Source organism: Stegostoma tigrinum, chromosome 10, assembly GCF_030684315.1.
Source record: "Stegostoma tigrinum isolate sSteTig4 chromosome 10, sSteTig4.hap1, whole genome shotgun sequence".
In the NCBI taxonomy this organism is placed as follows: Eukaryota; Metazoa; Chordata; class Chondrichthyes; order Orectolobiformes; family Stegostomatidae; genus Stegostoma; species Stegostoma tigrinum.
In genome coordinates, this window is record NC_081363.1 from 39,353,986 (window position 1) to 39,369,136 (window position 15,151).

Below are 15,151 nucleotides of genomic sequence, written 5' to 3' on the forward strand. Positions count from 1 at the left end.
TCCAAACAACTTGCACAAACACTCTTAAGAAGCACGTTTCTGAAGGGATTCTGAAAATAAATACAGTGCATCCAACATATTTCCTTTATTAGACATAGTAACTTACTTTAAAACATTTATCTTCAAGTAAACATTAAGAATATCTTAATTGAATTGTAAAGCATAATGGATAAATAAGTCTTGGTGTATGGGGGGGGCAGTAACTCATGACCTTTTTTCTTTCACTCATGGGACATGGGCATCACTGGTTGGCCAGCATTTGTTACCGCTCCACAGTTGCCCTGAAGGCGATATTCTTGAACTGCTGCATTCTACATACTGTAGGTTAACCCACCACACCATCAGGAAGGGAATTCCAGGAATTTGACCCAGCGACATTGGAGGAACAGTGATACATTTCCAAGTCAGAGGGGTACGAGGAGATTGGCCACGTGGCCTATATCGCCTTTAGCCCACACACTGGTAAACTGGTGGCCTGGAGAACTTGCAGGTGTTGGTGCTCCCATGTACCTATTGCCTTTGTCCTTTAAGATGAAAGTGGTCAGAAGTTTGGAAGGTGTTGTCTAAATGGTTTTTGGTGAAGCTCTGCAGTGCATCTAGCAGACAACAGCAGCGTTGTGTACAAAGCATCAATAGTGGCTAGGGATTATCACTAGCCTACTGATCGAGAAATTTGGCTAATATTAAGGGCCTGGGTCCAAATCCCACCAGGGCAGATGGTGGGATTCAAATTCAATTTTTTTTAAAAATCTGGATTAAGAATCGACAGATGACCACAATTGCCAGAAAAACACATCTGATTCATTAATATATAATAAAATGTGAAGCTGGATGAACACAGCAGGCCAAGCAGCATCTCAGGAGCACAAAAGCTGACGTTATAGGCCTAGACCCTTCATCAGAGAGGGGGATGGGGAGAGGGAACTGGAATAAATAGGGAGAGAGCGGGAGGCGGACCGAAGATGGAGAGTAAAGAAGATAGGTGGAGACGGGGATAGGTGGGGAGGTAGGGAGGGGATAGGTCAGTCCAGGGAAGACGGTCAGGTCAAGGAGGTGGGATGAGGTTAGTAGGTAGATGGGGGTGCGGCTTGGGGTGGAGGAAGGGATGAGTGAGAGGAAGAACCGGTTAGGGAGGCAGAGACAGGTTGGACTGGTTTTGGGATGCAGTGGGTGGGTGGAAGAGCTGGGCTGGTTGTGTGGTGCAGTGGGGGGAGGGGACGAACTGGGCTGGTTTAGGGATGCAGTAGGGGAAGGGGAGATTTTGAAACTGGTGAAGTCCACATTGATACCATTAGGCTGCAGGGTTCCCAGGCGGAATATGAGTTGCTGTTCCTGCAAACTTCGGGTGGCATCATTGTGGCACTGCAGGAGGCCTATGATGGACATGTCATCTAAAGAATGGGAGGGGGAGTGGAAATGGGTTGCGGAAATGGGTTGCGACTGGGAGGTGCAGTTGTTTGTTGCGAACTGAGCGGTGGTGTTCTGCAAAGCGGTCTCCAAGCCTCCGCTTGGTTTCCCCAATGTAGAGGAAGCCGCACCGGGTACAATGGATGCAGTATACCACATTGGCAGATGTGCAGGTGAACCTCTGCTTAATGTGGAATGTCATCTTGGGGCCTGGGACAGGGGTGAGGGAGGAGGTGTGGGGGCAAGTGTAGCATTTCCTGCGGTTGCAGGGGAAGGTGCCGGGTGTGGTGGGGTTAGAGGGCAGTGTGGAGCGAACAAGGGAGTCACGGAGAGAGTGGTCTCTCCGGAAAGCAGACAGGGGTCGGGATGGAAAAATGTCTTGGGTGGTGGGGTCGGATTGTAAATGGCGAAAGTGTCGGAGGATGATGCGTTGTATCCGGAGGTTGGTAGGGTGGTGTGTGAGAACGAGGGGGATCCTCTTAGGGCGGTTGTGGCGGGGGCGGGGTGTGAGGGATGTGTTACGGGAGATGCGGTCAAGGGCGGAAGCCCAGTTCGTCCCCTCCCCCCACTGCACCACACAACCAGCCCAGCTCTTCGCCCCCATCCACTGCATCCCAAAACCAGTCCAACCTGTCTCTGCCTCCCCAACCGGTTCTTCCTCTCACCCATCCCTTCCTCCCACCCCAAGCCACACCCCCATCTACCTACTAACCTCATCCCACCTCCTTGACCAGTCCATCTTCCCTGGACTGACCCATCCCCTCCCTACCTCCCCACCTATACTCTCTCCACCTATCTTCTTTACTCTCCATCTTCGGTCCGCCTCCCCCTCTCTCCTTATTTATTCCAGTTCCCTCTCCCCATCCCCCTCTCTGATGAAGGGTCCAGGCCCGAAACGTCAGTTTTTGTGCTCCTGAGATGCTGCTTGGCCTGCTGTGTTCATCCAGCCTCACATTTTATTATCTTGGAATTCTCCAGCATCTGCAGTTGCCATTATCTCTGATTCATTAATGTTCTTCAGGGAAGAAATTCTGCTATCCTCACCTGGTCTGGCAGATGTGTGACTCTCAGCTGCCCTCTGAAATGACTTAGTAAGCCAGCTGTATCAATCACTACAAAACTACTCATGGTCCATACTATAACATTTCATACCAAATGAAATGAAAAAAATTCAAAAATCACATTCACTCCTCATAAATCAGTGTATACAGTTACATAAAATAAAACAAAGAACTGCAGGTGCTGGAGGTATGAAAGTGCTGGGAATACTCAGCAGGACTGCCAGTCACTGGGCTCAAAATGTTAACTCTGTTTTCTTCCAGATGCTGCCAAACCCACTGAGTTCTGCCATCAATTTCTGATTCTCTTGTATAAAATTATGTTTTGACAAATTCTCATCCCTATAAAACAACTGACAAATGATGTATTTCATGCACACAATCAAGTAGGAACCCCCCAAAAGACAGACTTTGAAAAGGTCCATAAAGAGGCATGTAGTCAGATACGAGGCTTGTCCCAACATTGTTTTGTCAGTGAGTTATAAATGAAAGGGTAAGACCCTTTCTGCAGTCCCTGCAAGATTTTGTACAAGTACCTGTAAAAGGTATTCAGATAGGATTGGTGAGATCATTCTAGCTTTTTGTCTAAATTTGCTTTTTGACAAAAAAACTTATTCTATTAAGTAGTAATGTTTTATGCTCAAGCACATACAAATGTTCAATTTTAGTTGGTTCATACTCCTTTGATTTATTTTATAAAAAGGCATAAATACTCAAAAGTCTAGTTTTTAAAAAGGTGCAGCTTGGAGTCTGGTAGATTTTGTAGTTGTAAACAATATAAACAAATATTTTAAATAATTAAGACATGGTGAGAGGGGGCTATTTTGGCACAGTGATTGTGCCCCTACCCCAGGGAACAAAGGCCTGGGCTCCCACCTGCTCCAGAATATGTCATAACATGTCTAAATTGGTTGACTGAAAGAGGTGGCGAAGGTTCCTTACAAGCAAAACAATCTGCATGATTAATTAATAACATAGGAAAACAGATAAAGCACAAGGAAAAAAAAAGTCCAGAAATTAAGTATTATGTACCAAAACTGTTGTCACTGTCAAAATCTTGACTACCTTCAAGTTCAATAAAATCTCATACTGTAAATACATTGGAAAATTCGTGGACTTCTCAGAGATCACATCCCTATGACGACTAAAATACAAAGTTTCATTCACAATAAAAAATTAACTGATTCACACATGCACACACACACAGTGTATTTCGGATTATTGAAATTTAAAACTGTTCAGAAATTCTTCATTGAACATAGTCCAGTTACGTTAAAGCAGTGTGCACGAAATTAGCAGCATAGATTGCAATAAGACTCCAAACAATCATATATTGCTAGCACCACCCAATGATGTCAGATATCAAATACTATAGATACCTTCCTAGAAAAGGAACTGTGCAAGCTGCCAATCTGTTACCTTTTACCATGTGCCTCTTTTTAAGCTTTGTTAAAAGTGAACTTCAACAGATGCAATGGCTCACCATTCAGTTGTGAATTTTATTAATGACAAAGTAGACTGGGAATTGAGTCCTCTTAGCTTGTGAGCATAAGAGTGGTTATTTAATTATCAACTATTACCACTTCCCTGCAAACATATCATGCATGATCAAATATCTATAAGTTACATAATAAAATTTATTAGCTGTAGAGACGTGCGTCTTTTATTCCAATCACATGCTCACTTACTGACAGGATCGTGAAACCTGCATACAATGAAGTACTCGTAAATAAAAGGTCAAACAGACTGCAACAGCAGCAATGGACTAAACTGGTACTAACCCTTTTAGGTTATAAAAAAGCTATTCAGAAAGTGAAGCAGATGTGTGCCTGAACATGTGGAATCATTAAAACGTATTTTATTTGTCTCCTTTTTAAAAAGCTTTTTTTAAGACGTATTCAAAACATACAAACAAAACATTAAAATCGGAGTTATTCATTTAGAATTTTGATTAAACCCTACACATTCATTGTAACTGTTCATCTTTTGATTTTAAGGAGCAATATCAGCGAGATTTCGCTCAGCCAGTTCCACAGAAGTAAACAAACAGCTGTTTCTTGAATCTAGACTCAGCTCCAAGCACGATACCAATGCAAACAAGATCATTTAAGGATATGCTTACCCCATTCCAGGAATTCTGCAATGTATTTTTCCCGTCGTATAGGCGAGCTGCAACATTCGTTGTAAAGGCATATTAAAATATCCAACAAAGTCTCCACACTCATTGAACTTGCATTCATCTGAGGTCCGTTCAGGAGCAACTGCTCCAACTTCTTCAGGCGAACCTTCGCTGACATTTTATTCTCTCAAGTTTTGTTTTAACTCTCAAAATTATCGTCCTCAAACGGCGGCCGGTGAGCAGCGTCCAGTTACCCAAAAGAGATCAAAGCAGTGATTTATTTCACATTTAAAAAGGCAGGAACTGACATTTTCACGGTTTAAGTTAAAAGGGAAAAAAAACGAATACTGCGCTCAGGCCCAGCTGGTCATAATATTTTCTTCTTTATCGGCGACCACCTCCCTATAACAGAACAAGAAAGAGATCTCTCCTTCCCTCTGTAAAATCCAAGTAAAGCCTTTAGTTGAGCTGAAGCCCAGCCCCAGAAAGAGGGCTCGTCTCCTCAAGTGCGTTGTTCATCTCCCGTTTTTCCTGGCTCCGCCGAAGCTCCTGCGCGTCTTGTCGTCAGTGTGGAGCCGGCGGCGCTCATCCCGGGCTCCTACCCGGCTGTTGGCCCCGCTCTCCGGCTCGCCGCCGCTAGCCCGCTCGTATACCCGAGCTGGAGGAATATGGCCGAGAAACGGTTCGTCTCGTCTCTTACTCGGCCCGGTCACAGCTCAACCTTAAACGGCCCGGTCCGGCCCGACCACACTCACTGATCCCGACACCACAAAGCCGCCCACCGGAAACGCGGCGACGTCACCTGATTGACAGCCCCACCCCATAGCAACCGGGAGGAATCCGGAGCGCGAGTTTCAGGGCCGGGAATGGGGGAACGTATCCCTGGAGATCTGGAGATGGGAATGAGAATAAACTCCTGGATATCTGGGAATAGCAATGTATCCTCGGAGATCCAGAGCTGGGAATAAGAATAAACTGCTGTACATTTGGGAAAAACAATGTATCCTTGGAGATGCAGAGCTGAGAATGAGAATAAACTCCTGGATATCTGGGAATAGAAATGTATCCTTCGAGATCCGGAGCTGGGAATAAAAATAAACTCTAGGATACCTAGGAATAGGAATGTATCCTTGGAGATCCAGAGCTGGGAATGAGAATAACTTCTGGGGTCCTGGCAAAATGAATGTATCCTTGGAGATCCGCAGCTGGAAATGAGAATAACTCCTGGATATCTGGGAATAAAAATGTTTCCTTGGAGATCCAGATCTGGGAGTGAAAATAACTCTTGGATATCAGGGAATAGGAATGTATTTTTGGAGATCCGAAGCTGGGAAAGAAAATAAACTCCTGGAGATCCGGGAACAGGATTTTTTTTCTGGAGATTTAAAGCTAGGAATAAAAATGTCACCGAAGATTTGGAGATGTGTAACTGGGGAACTGGGAATGTGTGAGAGAGACCCGGAGCTGGAAATTGCTTCGGGAGATCTTGGACAAGGAAAGTGTCCCTGGAAACCTAAGAATGGAAAACACAAACAGAAGTTGCTGGAAAAGCTCAGCAAGTCGGGCAGCATACGTGGAAAGAAATTAGAGTTAATCTTTCGACACCACTGACCCTTCCTCGGAATGAGAATATATAGCCGGAGATCAGGGTATGTGTCCCGAGCTGGGCATGTGAATATGCCCCTGGAAATCCGGGAATGTGAATGTCTCCCTGGAGATCCGAGAATAGGATTGTGTTCTGGCGATCCAGAGCAGGGAATTCTCTAGGAAGATCTAGGACCGGGAATGTGTCTCTGGAGATTTACGAATGAAAATGGAAATATGTCCCTGGAATCTGAGAATGGGAATGTGTCCGGGATATCGGAAAATGGGAAGGTGTCTTGGAACCGGGAATAACAATGTCTCCCTGAAGATCCGGAGCCGGGGATGAGAATGTGCCCCGGGATATGTGGGAATAGGATCAGGAATATGTCCCGGGAGATCCGGAGCCAGGAATGGGACGGGTTCACGGGCGATCTGGGGACGCAAATAGGAATGTGACCCTGGAGATCCAGGAATGGGAGTGTCCCGTGAGATCCGGGAATGGAAATATGCGCCGAGAGATCCGGGAATAGGGCTGGGAATGTGTCCGGGAGATCCAGAGCCGAGAATGGGAATGCTTCACGGGGTTTTGGGGCCGCGAGTGGGAATATGTCCAGAAATGGGAGTGTCCCGGGACATCCGGGCTGAGAATGAGATTGTGCCATGGGAGGCCTGGGAATAGGATGTGTCCCGGAAGATCCGGGGCCGGGAATATTTTCTGAGAGATGGAGCGCTTCAGTCTCTGGAGTGATTACTGCACGTTGAGGACAAGGAAACAACGCTCGACAAATACGAACTTGCCTGTTCCGAAATGAGTGTACTTTGCTTTTCTGCCCCGCCCTCAGTATCTGCGCGGAATTATCCAAATACCTGTAATTTAGGAAAATCGCTTCCTTCTTTAAATGTTTACGCCTATATAAAGTCATCAACTTCAAATGTTAACTGTTGCTCTCTCTATCGATACTCTCTAATGTGTAGAGTATTCCCAGCATTATGACTGTAAATTATAAACACGATACATCCTAATAAATGTATGTGATCTAGAGCCATTACTCAGTTCTTACAGTAATTACAACATTGTTCATCGAAACACATTTTCTTGGAAACATGCACCTGAGGCTCTGTGCTAAACCTCCTTGTCTGAAAGGATAAACAGTTTGCTACAAATCTATTCCTTCATTAATCTCTAGAAAGGGAATAGTGGCAAATTGGATCCAAGGTTAGAACAGTGGTTTGAAGTGAATGGTCAGAGCATGTGTTTTGACTAGAATGCTGATTTCAGTGGAGCTCCACTAGTACTTGGTCTTTGGCTTTTCAGGTGACAGTGAGTAAGAGAGCTGTGACATGGAAGCTATCAACGGACTGGTCAAGTGAATAGAAACATGGCAAATTAAACAAATCCAAAGTGTGAGCTCTTGCATTAATAAAAGGGAAGCGTAGATGATTACCTTCCAATCACAGTCTCCTCTCAAAATTTCTAATATTAGAACACCTCCTCCCAACTACTGTCCTTGTTCCCAAGGATTCCAAGATATTTTCTCCTGCCACTTGTAGCTCCTGTTGCTTATTGGTCCAAACATCCACTTAGCCACTAAATTTAAAACAATGAAAGAGCTGCGGATGCTGTAAATCAGAAACAGAAACAGAAATTGCTGGAAAACTTTAACAGAAATCTGAGGAAGGATCACTCAACCCGAAACGTGAGCTCTGATTTCTCTCCACAGATGCTGCCAGAGCAGCTGAGCTTTTCCAGCAATTTCTGTTTTTGTAATCATTTAGCAAGCTGCTGGGCAGGGAACAACAGAAAAATGTCAACAAGATAATTGCTTAGCAGGTCTGGTAGGATCTGTGAAGTGAAATCAGAGGTAATGTTTTGGGTTGAGTGACCCTTCAGAAATCTGAGGAAGGGTCACTTGACCTGAAACATGAACACTGATTTCTCTCCACAGTTGCTGCCAGAGCTGCTGAGCTTTTCCTGCAGTTTTTGTAACCATTTAGCCAACTGCCAGGTAGGGAACAACAGAAAAATGTTAACAAGATAATTGGCATGCTTGCCTTCATTACTCAGTCCTTTGAGTATAAGAGTTGGGAAGTCATGTGGTATTTGCGTAGGACATTGGTGAGGCATCTTCTGGAGTCTTGTGCCCAGTTCAGGTCACCCAGTTATATGAAGGATAATATTAGGCCGAGAGGATTCAGAAGAGATATACCAGGATATTGCTGGGTTTGGATGGTTTGAGTTATGAAGAAAGGCTGGATAGGCTGGGCCTTTATTAGTTGAAGTGCAGAAGGAGGTTGAGAGGTGACCTTACAGAAGTCAATAAAATAATGAGGGGTATAAATAGAGTCAGTTTCAAGACTAGCGGGCACACTTTTAAAGGTGAGAGGAGAGACATTTAAAAAATACTTAAGGGGCAATTTTTTTACATAGAGGATAGTTCGCTTGTGGAATGAACCTCTTGAAGAAGTAGTGAATGTGGGTACGATTGCAACATTTAAAAGACATTTGAATAAGTACGTGAGTAAGAAAGGTTTGGAGAGATGTGAGCCAGGAACAGGCAGGTGGAACTAGTTTAGCTTGGGATTATGTTCAGCATGAACTGGTTGGACAAAATTGTCTGTTTCCATGCTGAATGACTCTGTGACTCTTGAAGTTCAACCAGATATGGGGTCTTCAGCTTTACCTGTCAATCAGTACATATTTCCAGCTAAATTGTCCCAGTTCATGACTTTGCTTATACTATCAAGCCATACTAATATTTAAACCAATACTTACAAATCATGTGCACTAATACATTGTGTCATGGGAAGATGGTGAAATTATTTACTAATTATTTACTAAACAAAATCAACCACAGAAATTCATTTCACTCATCCCTTGCACCCTACTAATGTCAACCACAAAACATACATACATCATGCCATTTTATAATTCCATGAGGTTTGGTCCAGAAGGAATTTGAGGAAGTGGTATGAGATGTATGTGTTAAAATTTCTGACTATACAAAAGATATGCAGGAAAGTAAACTGTGTATAGGACACAGGAAGGTTACAGAAAGCTACTGATAGGTTAAGTGAGTGGACAAAGATATGGTAAATGGAGTATAATGTGGGAGATTGTGATAATGTCCATTTTGATAGGAGGAAAAAAAAACATTTGATTTAAATGATGAGAGATTTCAAAGCTCCGAGCTACGGAGCAATCTGAGTGTCTTCATGATGAAATTGCAAAATGTTAGCATGCAAGTACAGCAAGTAATTACGAAAACTAACGTTATCATTAATTCCTGGGAGAATTGACTACAAAGTCTGGAACATACGAACCACTGTCTGTGTAAAATCATTGCCCGTGTCTTTTTAAAATCTTTCTCCTCTGACCTTAAGAATATGCTCCCTAGTCATGAAATCCCCAATCCCCAGGCAAAAACATCTGCCATTCACCTTACCTAAAGCCCTCATAATTTTATAAAATTCTACAAGGTCACCACTCAATCTCCTATGCTCCGGTGACAAAAGTCCCAGCATATCCAGTCTGTCCGTATAATGCAAACCCTCCATTCACTGCAACATAATAAAGTGTGAAGCTGGATGAACACAGCAGGCCAAGCAGCATCTCAGGAGCACAACATTCACTGCAACATCCTGGTAAATCTTTTCTGAACCTTCAATAGCTTAATAATATCCTTCTTATAACAGGGCGAGCAGGACTGTGGTCCAGAAGACGCCTCACCAATGTCTTGTACAACCTCAATATGACGTCCCATCTCCTATACTCAAAGATCTGAGCAATGAAGGCAAGCATTCTAAATGTCTTATTCACCACCCCGTCAACATCTGATGTAAACTTCAATGAGTTATGTACATGATCCCCGAGGTTTTTCTCTTCTACAGCACTATCCAAGGCCCAATTCTTAATTATATAAATCCTACCCTTGTTTGTTTTACCAAAATGCAATACATCGCATTTATCCAAATTAAACTCCATCTGCCACTCCTCAGCCCATTGACCCAATTGATCAAGATTCCTTTGTAATCTTATATATCTGTCTTCACTGTCCACTATACCACCAATTTTGGTGGTGTATGCAATCTTACCTTCCGTATTCTCATCTAAATAATTTACATAAATGACAAATAAAAGTGGACCTCGCACCAATCTTGTGGAATACCATTGGCATCAGGCCTCCGGTTCGAAAACCAACCCTTCACCACCTAACTGCTGTCCATTTCAAGCCCACCGACTCACACAGCTACCTAGAATACACCTCCTCCCACCCACCCTCCTGCAAAAATTCCATCCCCTATTCCCAATTCCTCCGCCTCCGCCGCATCTGCTCCCACGATAAGACATTCCACTCCCGCACATCCCAGATGTCCAAGTTCTTTAAGGACCGCAACTTTCCGCCCACAGTGATCGAGAACGCCCTTGACCGCGTCTCCCGTATTTCCCGCAACACATCCTTCACACCCCGCCCCCGCCACAACCGCCCTAAGAGGATCCCCCTCGTTCTCACACACCACCCTACCAACCTCCGGATACAACGCATCATCCTCCGACACTTCCGCCATTTACAATCCGACCCCACCACCCAAGACATTTTTCCATCCCCTCCCCGTCTGCTTTCCGGAGAGACCACTCTCTCCGTGACTCCATTGTTCGCTCCACACTGCCCTCCAACCCCACCACACCCGGCACCTTCCCCTGCAACCGCAGGAAATGCTACACTTGTCCCCACACCTCCTCCCTCACCCCTATCCCAGGCCCCAAGATGACATTCCACATTAAGCAGAGGTTCACCTGCGCATCTGCCAATGTGGTATACTGCATCCATTGTACCTGGTGCGGCTTCCTCTACATTGGGGAAACCAAGCGGAGGCTTGGAGACCGCTTTGCAGAACACCTCCGCTCAGTTCGCAACAAACAACTGCACCTCCCAGTCGCAAACCATTTCCACTCCCCCTCCCATTCTCTAGATGACATGTCCACCATGGGCCTCCTGCACTGCCACAATGATGCCACCCGAAGGTTGCAGGAACAGCAACTCATATTCCGCCTGGGAACCCTGCAGCCATATGGTATCAATGTGGACTTCACCAGTTTCAAAATCTCCCCTTCCCCTACTGCATCCCTAAACCAGCCTAGTTCGTCCCCTCCCACCACCACACCACACAACCAGCCCAGCTCTTCCCCCCCATCCACTGCATCCCAAAACCAGTCCAACCTGTCTCTGCCTCCCTAACCGGTTCTTCCTCTCACCCATCCCTTCCTCCCACACCAAGCCGCACCCCCAGCTACCTACTAACCTCATCCCACCTCCTTGACCTGTCCGTCTTCCCTGGACTGACCTATCCCCTCCCTACCTCCCCACCTATACTCTCTCCACCTATCTTCTTTACTCTCCATCTTCGGTCCGCCTCCCCCTCTCTCCCTATTTATTCCAGCTCCCTCTCCCCATCCCCCTCTCTGATGAAGGGTCTAGGCCCAAAACGTCAGCTTTTGTGCTCCTGAGATGCTGCTTGGCCTGCTGTGTTCAACCAGCCTCTCATTTTATTATCTTGGAATTTTCCAGCATCTGCAGTTCCCATTATCTCTCCCCTTCACCACCACCCTCTCTTTCTGTGAAGTCAATTTTGTACACAGTTGGCAAGCTCTCCCTGATTCCCATGTGATCTTACTTTATGATTGAGTCTACCATAGGCAATCTTGTCAAAGGCTTTACTAAAGTCCAAGTAAACAATGTCTACAGTTATGCCCTCATCAGTCTTCTTGGTTTCTTCCTCAAAAAACTCAATCAAGTTTGTGAGACACGATTTCCCTCACACAAAACCATCGTCACTATCCCTAATCAATCCTTACCTCTCCACATGCATATAAATCCTATCCTTCAGAATCACCTCCAACAACTTTCCCACCACCGAAATCAGACTCACAGGTCTATAGCGCATAGGCTTCTCCTTACATTCCTTCTTAACAAAGGCACGAGATTAGCAACCTCAAGTCATTCAACACCTCAGTTGTCGTTGTAGATGACACAAGTATTTCTGCAAGGGGCCCTCAACTTCTTCCCTAATTTCCCAAAATCTACTGGGATATGCCAGATCAGGTCCCACAGATTTATCCACCTTTATATTTTCTAAGACTTCCAGCACTTCCTCTTGTATAATATGAGCGGTTTTCAAAACATTAATATTTGTTTCCTTGAGTTCTCTATTCTCCATTTCTTTTTCCACAGTAAAAACTGATGCAAAATATTCATTTAATATCTTTCACATATATATATCGGCCAAGGCTATCTCATATCCTTTCTTTGCCTTCCTGAAATCCCTCTTAAGAATGCTTCTACACTCTTTATACTGTTAATGAAATTAATTTGAACCCAGTTGCCTATATCTAATATATGATTCATTTTTATTCTTGCCTACAGCCTCAATATCTTTTTTCTTCCATTGTTCCCTAATTTGACCAACTTTACCTTTCACTCTAATTGGAATGTATTGAGTCTGAACTCCATTTTCACACCTTTGAAAGCCTCCCACTTATCAGAAATCCCTTTACCTGTGATGGTCTGCCTCTGCTCCAATTTCTTGTGTTTGGATGAATCATGAGCAGCAAAGTCACTAATGATGTCATCAAAAAATATGCTATGAAGTTTATCATTCTCTGAGCACATAATACTTAGTGCAGACAGCTTTTCTTGAGGCATTGTTGTCTGTAGTTGGTGGACTTAAGTTACAAAAACTACTATTCTTCTGAGCACTTTGTCATCATTAGACTCAAAATGAGCTTCAATATTACTTTCACATTATTGATTCGTATCTTGTGTGATAACCCGATACAGATCTTGATAACTGTCCTTGATTTAAATCATTTTCCTTGACATTAGCTTGGAAGTGCTTTATTTCTCCAATGAGGATAGCATCAACAGCATCAACAGCATCAGGATAATTTTTCAACAGAAGATTTATACTTTCATGTAACTGTTTTACCAAGGCATCTTTACTGAAAATTTAATAAAATTGTAACATTTTCACATTATCACTCATTCTTCTTGCTGATTTCATTTCAAAAATAAACAATTTCACTCTAAATTTGTCTCTTACAGAAAGGATGCCATCAGCACAAAGCAAATTTACAGATTTGATAGGGAAGGAGTTTCTTCAGATCTTCAAGTAACTGTAAAGTAACAATGTTGGGAATTGGTGTGTTTTGTTTTACAAAGAACAAAGAACAAGGAAAATTACAGCACAGGAACAGGCGCTTTGGCCCTCCAAGCTTGCACTGATCCAGATCTTCTATTTAAATCTGTTGCCTATTTTCCAAGGATCTGTATCCCTCTGCTTCCTGTCCATTAACGTATCTGTCTAGATACATCTTAAATGATGCTATTGTGCCTGCCGCTACCACCTCCGCTGGCAATGCATTCCAGGTACCCACTGCCCTCTGCGTAAAGAACTTTCCACTCATATCACACTTAAACTTTTTCCCTCTCACCTTGAAATCATGACCCCTAGTAATTAAGTCCCCCACTCTGGGAAAAAGCTTCTTGCTATCCATCCTGTCTATACCTCTCATGATTTTGTAGACCTCAATCAGATCCACCCTCAACCACCGTCTTTCTAATGTAAATAATCCTAATCTACTCAACCTCACTTCATAGCTAGCACCCTCCATTCCAGGCAACATCCTGGTGAACCTCCTCTGCACCCTCTACAAAGCATCCACATCCTTTTGGTAATGTGGCGACCAGAACTGTATGTAGTATTCCAAATGTGGTCGAACCAAAGTCTTATACAACTGTAACATGGCCTGCCAACTCTTGTACTCAATACCCCATCTGATGAATGAAAGCTTGACCACTCTATCCACCTGCGTTGCCACCTTTAGGGTACTATGGACTTGAACACCCAGATCTCTCTGTACATTAATTTTCCCCAGGGCTTTCCATTTACCACGTAGTTCGCCCTTAAATTGGATCTTCAAAAACGCACCACCTCGCATTTGCCTGGTTTGAACTCCATTTGCCATTTCTCTGTCCAACTCTCCAATCTATCTATATTCTACTACATTCTCCAACAGTCCCCTTCACTATCTGTTACTCCACCAACCTTAGCGTCATCTGCAATCTTGCTATTCATACCATCTATACTTTTCTCCAGATCATTTATGTAGATCATAAACAACAGTGGTCCCAACACAGATCCCTGTGGAACACCACTGGTCACAGTTCTCCATTTTGAGAAACTCTCTTCCACTACAACTCTCTGTCTCCTGTTACATAGCCAGTTTTCTAAACATTTAGCTAGTATACGCTGGACCCCATGCGACTTCACTTGCTCCATCAGCCTACCCTGGGGAACCTTATCAAACATGTTTTTATATCTTTCAAGCTGCATTATGTAGATAGCATGCTTTATTATATGTTTACTTATTTTGTCATAACTTCAGTTTCATTTTTAAAACAAAGTAAGTACTTAAGTTTCAGCACAAACTATTATGAGAAATTATAAAACACAGAAGCGAAAGACCATAAGAATTAGGAGCAGAAATTAGGCCATTTGGTTCATTGGGTCTTCTCTGCTTTCAGTTGTGGTTGATAAGTTTCTCAACCCTATTCTCCTGCTTTCTCCCTGTAACCTTTGATCCCCTTGACAATCAAGAACCTACCCATCTCTGTCTTAAATATCAGGCAAGATTTCATTCTGGGATCTGACTTATCCATTAGTAACAAAGCTGAAATCATAACAAATTCCAATCATAATAAAAAATAGCGTACCATTAGTTTTCTTTATTACACTCTATACCATCATACAAATATTTTGTGATTCATGCACCAGAACACCTAAACCCTGCAGCTCAGAATTCTGCACTTGTTCTCCATTTAAGTAGTGCTCTGCTTTTCCATTCTTATCACCAAAGTGAACAACTTCACATTTATCCAAATTTATTCTCCGTGTGCCAGATTTTTTCCCACCCACTCAATCTATC

General features: G+C 43.6%; 1 protein-coding gene across 7 annotated transcripts in view; it reads right to left on the minus strand.

Annotated features, from left to right (window-relative positions):
• The window catches only part of cdc42bpb (CDC42 binding protein kinase beta (DMPK-like)), a 204,417-nt gene extending 199,030 nt beyond the window's left edge, over positions 1–5,387 (minus strand). For all 7 annotated transcript variants that reach the window (XM_048537365.2, XM_048537364.2, XM_048537362.2 and 4 more), the window contains exon 1: positions 4,588–5,387. In XM_048537365.2, coding sequence (XP_048393322.1) covers positions 4,588–4,762 — 175 coding nt within the window. In that variant the 5' untranslated portion in view covers positions 4,763–5,387. The remainder of the gene's footprint in view (positions 1–4,587) is intronic.
• Between the last annotated feature and the right edge of the window lie 9,764 nt (positions 5,388–15,151).